Raw genomic sequence first — 15,198 nt, forward strand, 5'->3', positions numbered from 1 at the left:
CTGTCATATTCGGCTAACATTAATCACTAACATTTGAGAACTAACATTAGTTACTAACATTATTTACGTTGCTATTTAAAATGATGTTATTTACTCAAGTGAACTCGCAATTTCAGAATTAGACCTATTAAACCGACATGCTGATTTCCATAAACTATTTGAACCTGTTTTGTGACATAAACTATTTGAAACTATTTCACGACTACTGAAAAAAAGAATTAAATATAGTATATTTCATAACTAGTAATCACCAACTAAGATTAATTACAATTGATATTCCATGTTTGTAGAAACAGATTCAATCAGCCCATTTTATGCATTCCAAAGTCATTCCAATACATACTATGAAATATCAAGTGAACTACTGCTTATACATCAAATTAAACACAAAGAAACAGGGAAAATTCAAAAATCCATTCCAACAACTCTTTACTTCATTTTCTTTAAATTTGAGAGCTTTAGAACGTGTACCTGGATAACGGAAATACAAGAAGATGAAGGAGCAGTCAGCAACAGTAATAACACAGCAACGCAGTGACAGAACAACCCAGTGACAGATTAAAAAGGAAGGAACCAGCAGAGTCCCAACAACACCCAATGAAAACAGTAGCCAATAACCAATAGCAAACTCAGGATGAACCAATTGAAACCCCAGAAATACCAAACAGCAACACCAATGAAACAACAACAGTACTAGTTCTGATATTCAGCAGTAAAAGAAAAGACTCCCTTTTCAGTTTCTTAGCTCTCCAAACACTAAACCTTTTAGGATTAAAAAAACCAGCCTGTTTTTTTACTCTCAAATTACTGAACTTTTAAATGTTAAAAATCCAGCCTAAACTCTCTGAAAAAAACTGAAAGAGAACTCCTCTTTTTCCTTCCAAAAACCCAGCCTCCTATACTGTGTAAAAAAAACCTCCTCTTCTGTCTAAAAATGACTCTATATATAACCCAAAAACAGGTATGTGCAACATATTTTAATCAATCTTTTTTAAGCTTTTCATACCATTATGTTTTGTTCCCCACACTTACATGCCTTGTTCCCCACACTTGCATGCCTTGTTCCCCACTAGCATATGTCTTGTTCCCACTAGCAAATATCTTGTCCCCCACTATGTATTAAACAATGCCTTATTTTAATATTATTAGTACTTAGTGGACAGAGCACTCAAATTAATCATTTTTAAAACTTTAAATCCCAAAATACCCCTAAAACTATTGAAATTACCATTCTACCCCCATCAACAATAACCAATCTTAAGTGAGAAATCCTAACAATTGACTAATTAAACACATGAAACTAAACTAACTCCCAATCAATGACATTAAGATTCATCAAACTCAAATCACAATTTAAGCTTGAAACTCAATTCAGACCAAATATCATCAAAATAAAGATTCAGTGATTAAACTAACACACTTCTAGATTAAACCTAAACAAGAACAAATGAATACTGTCAACATACTGAATGAAAACAAACTGACTTCATATGCAAGAAATGATGAACAACGACAAGAAAAGAAACAACATAACATAACTAAGAAAAGATAGAAAACTAGAACGAGGCAAGATAATTAAAGCAAGCAAGAAGAACGACAGATTCATGAACTTGTACTGCTGCTCACTACGTTCGATCATGGAAACACGCAGCTCATTGATATTAGTTTAACCAAAAGACAAGATGAAAAAGAAAAAGGAAATGGACATTCTTTGTGGCCAAAAATGGATTTCCCAGTTCTTTAGGAAATAAGATTTCCCAATTCTTTCAGCTACAAAAGCGTCCAGGATGATGCACAAGCAAGCAGAAAACACTTTTGTGATTCTATGTAAAGGGAAACAGCTTGACCACCTCCACGAAGCTAGCAAAAGAAACTGTATAATCACCTAAACATGGTCATACTTCAGCAGAGAAACTGGCTGCATGATCACCTGAAGCATAATGATTGTAACTCCCGCCACCACCTGTAGTTCTGATAACACCTCTAGGGAACAGATTGTTGCCGATTGAAATCTGCATCCTTCAAATTATCAACACATTCCGTCTCAGGTGCGACTTCTTCTGGTTCAGCAAATTGTTCAGACATGTTGTCACCCTGCTCCCCCTGCTGCAGTTCCACATTGCTAGCGTGAATTTCGTTACTTTCAACTGCTTCAGAACTTGCAGCATCTTCCTCCTTCTGCTCATACTGCACATTTGGTGTTTCCACTTGCAGCGGTACGTCGACATGCACAACCTCCACATGCTCTTCTACTGGAACTGGATAAGACCCATATTTACCAGCAGCTGCATCCACTTTAACAGGGTATACGGTAAAATATAGTGAACCAATGATCTTGTCCAGCTTTGATCTCAGCCCCGCATAAGTAGCATCGGAATTGGGTTCGATGGGCTGATCAGACTTCGAAAGCCATAACTTAGCATGCTCAATACATTTATGAAGGGCGTGCTTGTGTGACAAGGGAGAGTTAACAGGGCGTGAAACAAGAAAACCGCTAAGCATCGAAATCAAATCCAAATCTTTTTTCGCCTAACAGATCCATCACGTCGTCAATCGATTATCCTCCGGCATACAGTCGTAGCTCAAACAACACGCCCTCTCCATAGTCCTCGTCAACATCATCGCTATTAAATCACTCTCCTGCAACGACTTCACGTCAAACATGCTACCAAAGTAAAACAGATTAAGTAAATCCTCAACACATTCTCCTTTGATATTAGAATCATCAATAGGTGTATCGACAGCGAACTCTGACGGCGGAACTTGGCGTTGTTGTTCAACGGTGAGGTTGATTTCTTCAGCGACGGCTGCTGCGAGTGGCTGACGAAGCTTCTCAAGCTCGTCAATGCCGGCGAGGACAGCGGATTTGGAGCGGAAAATTTCCTCTTGTTCTTTGTTGAGGGTTTTGCCTTTGGATAGAGATTCTTCCATTTGGACAATATGGTTGTATTTCTTACGAAGAGCACAGAGGCGCTTGTTGATCACGCTGAGTACTGGCCTATCGGAGAGTTCTGATGCTGGTGTAGATGCCATCGGTGGTGGTTCACCGAGGAATGAGGAAGAAATGAGAAGTGCGCCGTCGTGGACGGCGACAAGGGTTTTTGGAGGGTCTGTGGAGTGGAGAGGCAGAGGAGTTGATAGTAAAGCTGGCGTGAAGGGAGGTGGTCGTTTGGACGAAGATGAAGAAGGAGAGGGGGCAGGTGGTTTAGGGTTTTTTGTTAGGGGTTTGGAAATGAAAAAATGAAGTGAAGAAAGGGGGAGTGGTTGTTTGGGCTATGGGGCAGACCGGGTCGGGGATGGGGTATAGGCTGGGTATCCGGGTTTCAATTTCAAAGGGGAAGAAAAATTGTTTGGGATGATGTACTTTAAATTAATTTGGCCCAAATATGACTTAACACTCTTTTATTTTGCCTTTCTTTTCTTAAACTAATAAAACTAAAAATTCCAAAAATCCTAAATTAACTTATAGGAATAGATTAATTTATAAATGTACTAACTAACTTTTAATAACAATTAACACACACAATCAAATAAAATTACATAACTTGGACATGAAATGCTAAAAATGCAAAAAATACATATTTTGTGATTTTCTTTCTCTTAAAAACAAAACATGGTTCAATTAATTCCTAAGTGCACAATTAAATCTTAAATGTGCATGCAACATATATTTTTGTATTTTTAATTAATTAAAACAAACTAAACATTCACAGACAAAAATAATTATCCAAAATGTCACGCAAAGTTCTCAAAATTGTACCCAAAGGAAATTTGTTTCATTTTTCGATTTCTTTGGGAGTAGTTTTCGTGAAGCAAAAATCACGTGCTCACAATGGTGTACATTAAGCATCCCAACATACGAGCATAATTCAATTTTGATATGCTTTGGCCTTTGTTCTTTGCTAATGCAAGATTCACGTCACTTGGAGTCTTTGCTACTTTAAACCCTAAGTGCTTGGATTTTTCAAGCACTGCCTTAATATAATAAGATTATCACAATGCCACACCTTGAGGAGTCTTATGGATCTTAATCCCCAGAATTAAATCAGCAACTCCCAAGTCCTTCATATCAAACTTTCTAGTTAGCATACGCTTAGTAGCATTTATGTTGGCAATGTCATTACTCATTATCAGCATATCGTCCACATATAAGCAAACAATGACTGTGATTTGGAACATTTTTAATGTACACACATATATTACATTCATTTATCTTAAAATCAGTTGACAACATTGTTTGGTCAAATTTCGTATGCCATTGTTTGAGTGTTTGTTTTAGTTCGTAAAGGGACTTAACAAATCTACAGACCTTCTTTTCTAAACCTGGAACCACAAACCCTTCAGGTTGTTCCATGTAGATTTCTTCCTCCAAATCTCCATTCAAGAAGGTCGTCTTAACGTCCATTTGATAAATTTCAAGACCATACACTACAACTAATGCTACTAATATATGTATGGACGTAATTCTTGTAACTGGAGAGTATGTATCAAAGTAGTCAAAACCTTCTCATTGTCTATACCCTTTGACTATAAGTCTTGCCTTAAATTTATCAATAATGTCATCATCTTTCATTTTTCTCTTAAAGAACCATTTAGAACCCAAAGGTTTATTTCCAGGAGGAAGATCAACTAATTTCCATGTATGGTTATTCAATATGGATTCTATTTCACTATTGACTGTCTCTTTCCAAAATAATAATTCCGAAGAAAGACATAGCTTATTTAAATGTTCGAGGCTCATTTTCCAATAAGAAAGTCACAAAATCTAGTCCAAATGAAGTAAACGTTCTTTGCTGTTTACTACGTCTTGGATCCTCCTGACTAAATGTACTTTCTTTTGTTTCTTCCCAAGGTCGTTTATATCCTTCACCAACCGACTCACATTCCTTTTTATACGGATATATATATTTTTAAAGAACTCAACATTATCTGATTCTATAACCATATTATTATGAATGTCAGAATTTTCTGATTTATGAACCAGAAATCGATATGCTTTACTATTGGTCTCATATCCTATGAAAACACAATCAACAGTTTTCGGTCCTATTTTTACCCTTTTGGTTTAGGAACTTGCACTTTTGCAAAACACCCCCACACTTTAAAATAATTCAAGTTGGGCTTCCTTCCTTTCCATTTTTCATATGGAATAGATTGTGTTTTGCTATCGGGTACTCGATTTAGTATTCGGTTAGCCGTAAGAACGGCTTTCCCCCACAAGTTCTGTGGCAAACCAGAACTTATCAACAATGCGTTCATCATCTCATTTAATGAAAAATTCTTTCTTTCCGCAATCCCATTGGATTGGGGTGTATAAGGGGCAGTTGTTTGATGAATAATTCCATATTCTAAACATATTTTTTCAAAAGGAGATTCATATTCACCACCCCTATCACTTCTTATCATTTTAATTTTCTTGTTAAATTGCATTTCAACTTTATTTTTATATTGCTTGAATGCGTCTACTGCTTCATCTTTACTATTAAGTAAGTACACATAGCAATATTGAGTACTATCGTCAATAAAAATTATGAAATACTTCTTTCCACCGCGAGATGGTATTGACTTCATGTCGCAAATATCTGTGTGAATTAAGCCTAAAGGATTTGAATTCCTTACAACTTACTTATAAGGATGTTTAACATATTTAGATTCCACACATATTTGACATTTTGATTTGTCGCATTCAAATTTAGGTAATACTTCCAAAATTAATCATTTATTGCAAGATTTTATAATTGACATGACCCAAACGTATATGCCATAATTCATTTGACTCAAGTAAGTAAGACGAAGCTGAAATTTTATTATTATTCTCAACAACCATTACATTCAGCTTGAAAAGGCCCTTAGTGACGTAACCTTTTCCTACAAATATTTCGTTCTTACTTATTACAATCTTATCGGAAATAAAAACACACTTAAAACCATTCTTAACAAGAAGTCCAGCAGAGACTAAATTCTTTCTAATAGCGGGAACATGAAGGACGTTGTTCAAAGTCACCACCTTGCTAGAAGTCATCTTCAGAAAGATCTTCCCACATCCTTTAATCTTGGCGGTTGCAGCATTTCCCATAGAAAGAGACTCTTCGGGTCCAATAGGAGCATATGTTGCAAAGGCTTTCCTAACAGCAAAAACATGGCGAGTGGCTCGTGAATCAATCCACCACTCCTTAGGATTTCCCACCAGGTTGCATTCAGAAAGCATAGCACACAAGTCATCAACATCTTCATGCTTTTCAACCATGTTTGCCTGACCCTTCTTCTTGTCTTTCTTCGGAGCACGGCACTCCATAGATTTGTAGCTTTCCCACAGTTGTAGCAATTTTCATTAAACCGCTTCTTGCTTGGGTTACTTTTCAGTCCAGAAGCCTGCTTCCTCTTTCTCTTATTTTGAGAAGTATCTGCAACAATGTTTGCTCCCATTATTGTTGAGGTTCCACGACCTCTCTTTTCAGCATCTTTATTGTCCTCTTCGATTTTCAACCGAACAATAAGATCTTCAAGGGACATCTCCTTGCGTTTGTGTTTCAAGTAATTTTTGAAGTCCTTATACAAAAGGAGGAAACTTCTCAATCATCGCTGCTACTTGGAATGCCTCATTGATGACAAGACCTTCAATGAAAATTCTGTTAGTAAAAATACTAAAATTACTACTTTCAACATCAGTATTAGTTCGATTTATACCTTCAGCAAGGAGATCGTGAATAATCACTTGCAATTCCTGGACTTGGCTAATAACAGACTTGCTATCTACCATTTTGTAGTCCAAAAATTTAGCGGTAACGAATTTCTTCAACCGAACATCTTTAGTTTTATATTTCTTTTCAAGCGCTGTCCACAATTCTTTTGACGTCTCCACGCCACTGTAGAATTACACAAATCGTCCTCCTGTCCGCTAAGAACATAATTCTTGCATAGAAAATCAGAATGTTTCCACGCCTCAATCACGAGAAAGCATTCATTCTCTAGAGTTTCTTCGGGCAGACCAAGAACATCTTCCTTAATGAACTTCTGCAGACTTAAAGTAGTCAAGTAGAATAACATCTTCTGCTGCCATCGCTTGAAATCTAATCCGGAAAATATTTTGGGTTTCTCCGCCAGTGCCAATCTCGGTGTTCAGCTTGTTGACACATTGATAGTCACCATCGGAACAACTTGGTTTCCGTTATCATTAGTTATTTCTGTAAAAGAATGACACAAGCAAACGTTAAAATCACGTATATTTTCATATCCAACGGAGTAGAAAACCACAAAGGTTTTAATCTCCAAAACAGTGAATATAATACAAATACAGAAAATTATTAAATTCCTTAAGCTTGTTACTTGTTAGTAATCTGTATTTGTAAACTAATTCTGAAAAAAACAGAATAACATATAAACAGAAAATGTAAAGAAACAAAAATTAATCCATGCCCACTGAATTCACAGTGTTTCCTTAAGGAATTTAATCCCCTCCTAGTACCCATTCACCCTTTTTTAAGCCATATTAATGCTTAAAACCCAACAATATTATTATATATAATGCATAATTTATATAATTACTGTTAATAAAAGATTTTAAGTTAGCAATTTTTTAATTTGGTAGAAATTGTACAGATGAGTGAGTAAATAACAGCTTTCTTTCTCCCAATAAATTAAAGAAAATATTTACCTTCCTCTTTAGTTTTAATTTTTCCACCTTTATGCACACCCATTTGTTTTCCACACTTTCGGTGACTTCATTTTCTAATTTCAACTCGGTTTCTTTGAGTTAGCTACTTTTATTTTGTCATGTTTGATTCACATTCAGCAAACAAGTCCTTTTTGTGTCTATTCTTTTTTAACCGAGAAATCCTCGATAACAAATAGTGTAAAGTACAAACTTGGTGGATAGTATGCCCGTCCTTCTATATACACTTCTCAACTTAAATATTATGCTTTTGTCTACAATAGAGTTCGAAACAATATTGTTTCTCCCTAACTTACATATCATTCGTTGCGCTCATACCACTAGATTAAAAGCATTTGAATTTCTTTTGTGTCTCAATGTCATATTAACTTTACAGATAAGTTTAAGAGTCCTTTAATATATTTTGAATTTAAGTGATCAACTTCGTTGATCCGCCCCTGGTCAAGCAATCGAAGTTTTAGAAGCAATTTTTAGAAAGATTGGTGTACATCTTATAAGAAGAAAAAGAAATACATGGTAATTGACAACAAGAAACTTTTATTAAAGCTAGAAACCATATACTATAATTTATTGTAAACTCTATATTCCAATGTTAATGTGTTTTGTGCTCCTTTATGGAGTAAATATTTTATGGGACTTTGACATTGATGATGTAAAGAGTTGATACTTATAAAATTTTGTTGGAAAAATTGCATGGGGCACTCTATTTGATCGCCCCTTTTTGACTTGTACGCGTTTTGTTTTTTCGTTTGCATCCGTATTCGCTTTTTTGTTAAAAGTATTTTGAAAAGACAATTTTGCCCTTCTTTAATAAAAGACTATTGACAAAACTGTAGATTGCAGGACAATACTTCAGCATGTTTTGGTAAGAAGTTTTAGCAAATGAACTAAATAACTTCATAATGCATTAGCAAAAACTCATTAGAAAATTACACACTGCAAGACAAAAAGTTAAGCATATTTAGTGTGAAGTTTTAGCAAATGAAGTAAAAACTTCAGCTTGTTTAAACTGAAGTTTCGGATAAACCTCATGACAAAATTGTCGACTACAGGACAAAATTTCAGCATGTTTTGGTATGAAGTTTTAGCAAATGAACTAAATAACTTCAGCATGTATTAGCAAAAACTCATTAGAAAATTACATACTGCAGAACAAAAACTTCAGCGTATTTAGACTGAAGTTTTAGCAAATGAACTAAAAAACTTCAACATATTTAGATTGAAGTTTTGGATAAAATCATGACAAAATTGTAGACTTCAGGATAAATAACTTCAGCATGCATTAGCATGAAGTTTTAGCTTCAACTTGAAACAACTTCATGCAAGTGTGATTCTGAAGATGAATCTGGTTCAAGTTTTTGGTTTTTTTATAAAGCTGCTGAGGGGAGAGGAGGAGATCTTTTTTCACGAATGAGGTTGCAGATCATGCGATTTAATTTATTATCGGGGATAATAATTGTCATATTATTATGATTTTTCTGTCAGTTGACTACCAAATCAATAATTTTTAAAAATAAGGTACAGGTTAAAAGGTGGAATATAAGGTACGACTGCAAATCCCCCAATTTTGTTCCTACCTATAGAAGATTACTATCGGGACAGTTTGGACGTTGTTGTAATATCTGCTCATTTAATTCGTAAAAATCGCACTGCGATATCAAATTGTATTATTTTTCATGATTAAATAATTTAATAAAGTCAAAATATATAATGTACTAATCAATTATAGTTAAGTGAGAGTTTATGTACAAATAAATATCATGCATCTATTAATTTGATGTAAACATCCGATGCAAGTAATCCTTTATCCATTTAGCATAATCGAAAGAGAAATGAATTGTTGAATTTGAATAATCATACACGAGGATTGAATGAGGAATAGGAGATGGATAAATAGAGTATTAATTTTACATCAATCAGTAATCTTCAAAATCTTGTGCTTTAATCATATAGTCCAAGGAAATTAAATGTTGTAATCCAATCCATGAAGTCAACTTTTTTTCTTTGTCTTACGTGTTTGGTCAAGCAAACCGTGCTTAACATGAGGCATATAACCGATCTCCAATTTGTTCATGACTGATGCGTTATTTATTGTTATTGTTAAAAATAACATAAATTTAATCCACTTTAAATTTGGAATAAGAATAATTTGTAGTAATTAATTTCACTCCACAGGATTTAGATCTAGTTTTCAATTCCATCAAAAAAGATATAATAATAATAATCATAATAGGGGCAGCCCGAAGCACTAAGCTCGTTATGCGGAGGTTCAGGGAAGGACACGACCACAAGGGTTTATCGTACGCAGCTTTACCCTACATTTCTAAAAGAGGCTATTTTCACGGCTCAAACCCGTAACCTACTGATCGACAGCAACTTTACCAGTTATGTCAAAGCTCCCCTCTGATAATAACAACAATAATAATAATAATAATAATAATAATAATAATAATAATAATTAATATTATTATTATTACTACTACTACTATTTAAAGGAAAATCCCTTCGTCCTTCCAAATTTCGAAAACGTGGCCTTTTCTCGCTTTTTATTCATCTCAACCGCGTATTAGTCTTTTAATATTAACCTACGTACTCTTAATATCTTATCGAAATTAATTATCAGTCCAACTCACCCCGCACACACCCCCACACCCACCCAACAGACCCCCGCTTGCTGAGGTTTAACAACCCCCCCCCCCCCCAAACCCCCAAAACACCGTGTATCAAAATCTGTGTATGGTATATATATGAAAAAATCCACTTTCATTTTATCAATTCATACTCTTCTGTGTTCACACAATTGAATATTTTCCTCTTTCATACTTCAAATACTTTCACACCTGAAAAACAAAAAAATTCACCATTTTTAATGGATTTAATCTCTTCTTTCTCATTTCCTACACAACAAGAAGATTTTAATTTTCCTCCTAATTCCAATTTCTTCAGCTTCATTCAAGAACTTGACTTTCCAACTTCTTCTAATCCACCCCTACCCAATAAGCAAAAAATTCATGATTTTGATCACAACCCAGTTGAGAATATTCTAAACAAATTTCTGGGGTTAGAAAAAAATCAAGAAAAAACTGAAACACAAGTACTAAATTTGTGTTCTAAACCTATAGAATTAGCGAAAAATTCCCCCGTTTTGATGAATGATCAAACAATGGTTATGGCTAGTAAAAAACGTGGTCGTGAAAACTCAGGTGACTTAATTTCAATTCCACAAGATTCTCAACCTTTACAACAAAGAAGATTATGGGTTAAAAGTAGGTCAAATGCATGGTGGGAACAATGCAATAGTCCAAATTTTCCAGAAGAGGAATTCAAGAAAGCTTTTAGAATGAGCAAAGCTACATTTGATATAATATGTTGTGAATTGGAATCAGTAGTTACAAAAAAAGATACAATGCTACGTCTGGCGATACCTGTTCGCCAGCGCGTAGCAGTTTGTATTTGGAGATTGGCTACAGGTGCACCACTGCGCGAAGTATCTAAGCGATTTGGGCTAGGTATATCCACATGTCATAAGCTCGTGCTCGAGGTATGCACAGCTATAAAAGGCGTTTTAATGGCGAAATTCGTACAATGGCCTAACGACGAAAAGATGACTGAACTAAAACAAGAATTCGAGTTCATTTCAGGTATACAAAATGTAGGTGGATCAATGTACACTACCCACGTTCCGATTATAGCACCAAAAGACAGTGTCACAGCTTATTTTAACAAAAGACATACTGAGAGGAATCAAAAAACTTCTTATTCAGTAACCATACAAGGAGTTGTTGATCCAAAAGGAATTTTCACCGATGTTTGTATTGGCTGGCCTGGTTCCATGACAGACGATCAAGTCCTGGAAAAATCGGCTCTTTTTGAAAGAGCAAACAGAGGACTTTTAAACGATCTTTGGGTGGTTGGTAGTTCAGGATTTCCGTTATTAGATTGGATATTGGTCCCGTTTTCACACCAGAATTTAACATGGACGCAACACGCGTTTAATGAGAAAGTTGAAGAGATTCAAAGAGTCGCGAAAGATGCATTTATGAGATTGAAAGGTAGATGGAGTTGTTTACAGAAGAGAACTGAAGTGAAACTTCAAGATTTGCCTGTTGTGCTTGGAGCTTGTTGTGTTTTGCATAATATATGTGAAATGAGAGGTGAAGAATTAAGTCCAGAATTAAGGTTTGATTTGTTTGATGATGAAATTGTACCAGAAAATATTGTGAGATCAATGAGTGCATTACAGGCTAGAGATCAGATTGCTCACAAGCTTTTGCACCATAATTACTCAGGCACCAATTTTCTTTAATTAAAAATTTTGTTTACATTTTTAGGGATTAAATTAAGTTTTTGTATTCTGATGTTGAGGGGTAATTTTTTTCCGTGGCTTATTGTAAGTCATGTTACAGAATAATTTTAATGAATTTTTACTCTTCATAGAAGATTTGTTCTTTTTTTTCAAGTAAAGGATTGTGTTGGATTGATTTCGTTCTAAAGTGGAATCAGCCACTATATACTTGCATCGTGCCAGGTTTGTTTAAATAAGATTCTTTGGGATGCAACCCTTCCTCAGATTTTTTATGAATATAGGATGTTTCATGCACCTATTGCCTTTTTTTTCTTCTTCTTTTAGTCAAAGAAATTTTGCAAATAACAATAGAAAGTTTTCCCTTTGACTTCCACATCTTTTACTTTTTTTGTTTATAATTTTTTTTGTGTGTTTGTGAATTATAGTATATTTTTTTAAAGCTAATACCTAGACATATAATAAGTCAATATCAGCTGAAAATAATAATACAAAAAGTATTATTTGAGATAGGTAACAAAGCATAAAAATCAGCACAATCCTAACTCAAGCTCAAGTACAAGTCGAATTGTAATAATAGATCGACGTGCAAGTCGAATTATGACACTATTTGTACAAAATTGTACACAGTCACAATTTATTGAACCCCACTAACTTTTAAATTGATCTTTGTAAGTTACTAAGATTTTTATTGACCTCATTAATAGCCTCATGTCCCATTGGGGACTTGGGGAGCAATGAAGTTGACTTGCTTAAGTTCATTTTACTACTATGATTCCATTTATTCTTGATTGTCATAGATCATATGTAGAGGCGATTGTTATAGGGAAAATGATACTCTAGCCTTTCCCACGAAGTAGTTGGAAAAATGTATATTTTTTGTATATATATACAAAAATTATATAAATTTTATACACTTTTTCGAGTATTAAATATAAAGAGTTTTGGCGCGAACTAAAAGTAATAATACCCTAATTTTGTATCTAGAGCTAGTAGAAACGAGTGTAATCTTATTACGTTTCAGTTTAACTCGTAGAATTTGAATAACGTTTTCGACATAGAATGTAGAGATATGTGCAAAAAATTACTAGAATTTCAAAATTATATTTTAAACTCATAATTTCTAAAGTACAGCAGATTCTATGATAAAGGTCTAAAAATTAAATCCATCAAATTAAAATTTTAAATGGTAAAGTTGTCTCCGTGTGACCTGTATGTCGCGAGTTCGAGCCGTGGAAGCAGCTTCTAATATTTGCATTAGGTTAGGCTGTCTACATCACACCCATTAGGGTGTTGCCCTTCCCCAAATCCTGCGTAAGTGCGAGATGTCTTGTGCACCTAACTACCCTTTAATTAAAAAGATAAAATTTTAAAATCAATTCAAACAAGAAAAATGGCTAACCTTATGGGCAAGAATTAGTAGTCTATTTTCTATGGGTTATCAGAGGAAAATTTTATTTTGTGTCTCATACAACTGACACTAGTTGTATGAGGTATTTTTTTTGTCTCACAATTTTGTGGACTCAAATTTTTGTGGACCCAGAAATATAAGATTGGGGTCCACAAATTTGTAAGACAAAAACGAGCCTCATACAACTAATGTCAGTTGTACAATAAAACTTATCGTTATCAAATGTAATGCTAGCGTCATGATGAGGGTAGCAACAATTCTTGTCATTTTCCTCAATAATTTGTTGACCTTAGAATAGACTGACAGATGCAATTTGGTCGAAGTTGACTGTATCTCATAATCCAAAAAAGCATAACTGTTTTGACTGTCAAACAAATATATTTAATGTGAAATTTAAAATTTAGTTATCAAAACAAAAAAGTATAACCAACTCTAATCATGCTTTAAGCATAGTAGTTGATCTAAGAGGAAAAATGACGATAATTTGAAATCTTGCATAAAAATAGTCTGATTACGTATCAACTGAATATTAATTATTATAGAAAGAATTGATACATATGAATCATAAAATTGAAAGCATATTATTGATTGATTAACAAAAAGAAGTTAAAAAGAGAAGTGGAGGAAAAATTTCGAAGCTCTAAAATAAATTAACATACGTTCTATATGTGAGAATCCATAATTTTCAATTTTATATTGATTTTAGTGATATGCACTTTGAGAGGAAATGACATATCGAAAAAATTCTAGGCTAACTTTTTTGTTATGTCTAAATTTTTTTCTATCATGTCTTGGATCGACTTTCAAATATAATGCGTACCACAGTGAATAAAAGGTGTTAATAGAGTGAAGGGTCTATGCGGAGGACGAGGTAAACTTAAAATTATAAATAAAAAAATTTGTCTCGAAGACTCACAATTTCTGGTGATTTGTAAGCATAGGAAAAGATAGAACACATTAAAATAAATTATAGAATGGAAACATATTAGTAGAGGATATATTTTTGATGGCATTTTTATTATAGGTTTATACCGGGATGTGATATGGTTTTGAAGAATGACCGGGATGCGGATAGTTTCAATAAAATTTCATTCTTGAACAAAAAATTATTTTTTAATTTATTTCATCTATTCCATGATCGGAATACAATTTTAAATTAGAGCAGAGATTATAAGACATGACAAATCCATATTGAAACTTTGTAGCTCAATATTGAAGCTAGAGAATGTATTCCTCTTCCTCTACTTTCTCATTCCAGTCCCTCGTCTGCTCACCTCTATAGTTGACCTCCATTAACATAGTATCAGAGCTCCGGTGACATTACCCGGTTCAGCAATTAGGAGAAGCTAGATGCGAAGAGAAGTAAGTGGAGAATTTTCACAAATTGAGCTCGTATTCAAATCCATGACCTAAGGTGATTATTCCTCTTTCTCTTTGGCGATTGTTCCTCCTTAAAAGGATCTCGATTCACTATAAAACTTCAATCTCGATTGTCATTTTTAAGAACTGTTATTTGATTACTGCAATAACTATCGAAGAAAGTGCATCCTCTGCCCCAGTCACTCCACCACTACATGATCAAAATGTAGACCTAGTTCATTACAATCACTCTCTCTATATTCATCCGTCTGATACACAAGGTGCAGTTCTTATTTCAATTCAACTTCGAGGTTTTGAAAATTATTCATTGTGGAGTAGATCTATGAAAATTGTATTGTATGGTAAAACAAACTAGGTTTTGTGCTAGAAACCTGTAGAAAACATATGTTTGATCCTAGCTTATATGAGCTATAGGATAGGTGTAATGCTATT

General features: G+C 34.2%; 2 protein-coding genes across 2 annotated transcripts; one reads left to right on the forward strand and one right to left on the reverse strand.

Annotated features, from left to right (window-relative positions):
• Positions 1-1,968: 1,968 nt before the first annotated feature.
• Positions 1,969-3,124, reverse strand: LOC104214311 (uncharacterized). Its single transcript, XM_009763961.2, is given in 1 exon segment — positions 1,969-3,124. A coding segment is annotated over 1 exon segment (1,050 nt). The 5' UTR covers positions 3,034-3,124; the 3' UTR covers positions 1,969-1,983.
• Positions 3,125-10,461: 7,337 nt separating this feature from the next.
• Positions 10,462-12,111, forward strand: LOC104214310 (protein ANTAGONIST OF LIKE HETEROCHROMATIN PROTEIN 1-like). Its single transcript, XM_009763960.2, has one exon. The coding sequence runs from the start codon at positions 10,542-10,544 to the stop codon at positions 11,976-11,978; it is 1,437 nt and encodes a 478-aa protein (XP_009762262.1). The 5' UTR covers positions 10,462-10,541; the 3' UTR covers positions 11,979-12,111.
• Positions 12,112-15,198: the final 3,087 nt, after the last annotated feature.

Source organism: Nicotiana sylvestris, chromosome 6 (assembly GCF_000393655.2).
Source record: "Nicotiana sylvestris chromosome 6, ASM39365v2, whole genome shotgun sequence".
In the NCBI taxonomy this organism is placed as follows: Eukaryota; Viridiplantae; Streptophyta; class Magnoliopsida; order Solanales; family Solanaceae; genus Nicotiana; species Nicotiana sylvestris.

Excerpts from the sequence above, each read along its gene's own strand:
- LOC104214310 (XM_009763960.2), top strand. The coding sequence starts at position 10,542 with ATGGATTTAATCTCTTCTTTCTCATTTCCTACACAACAAGAAGATTTT.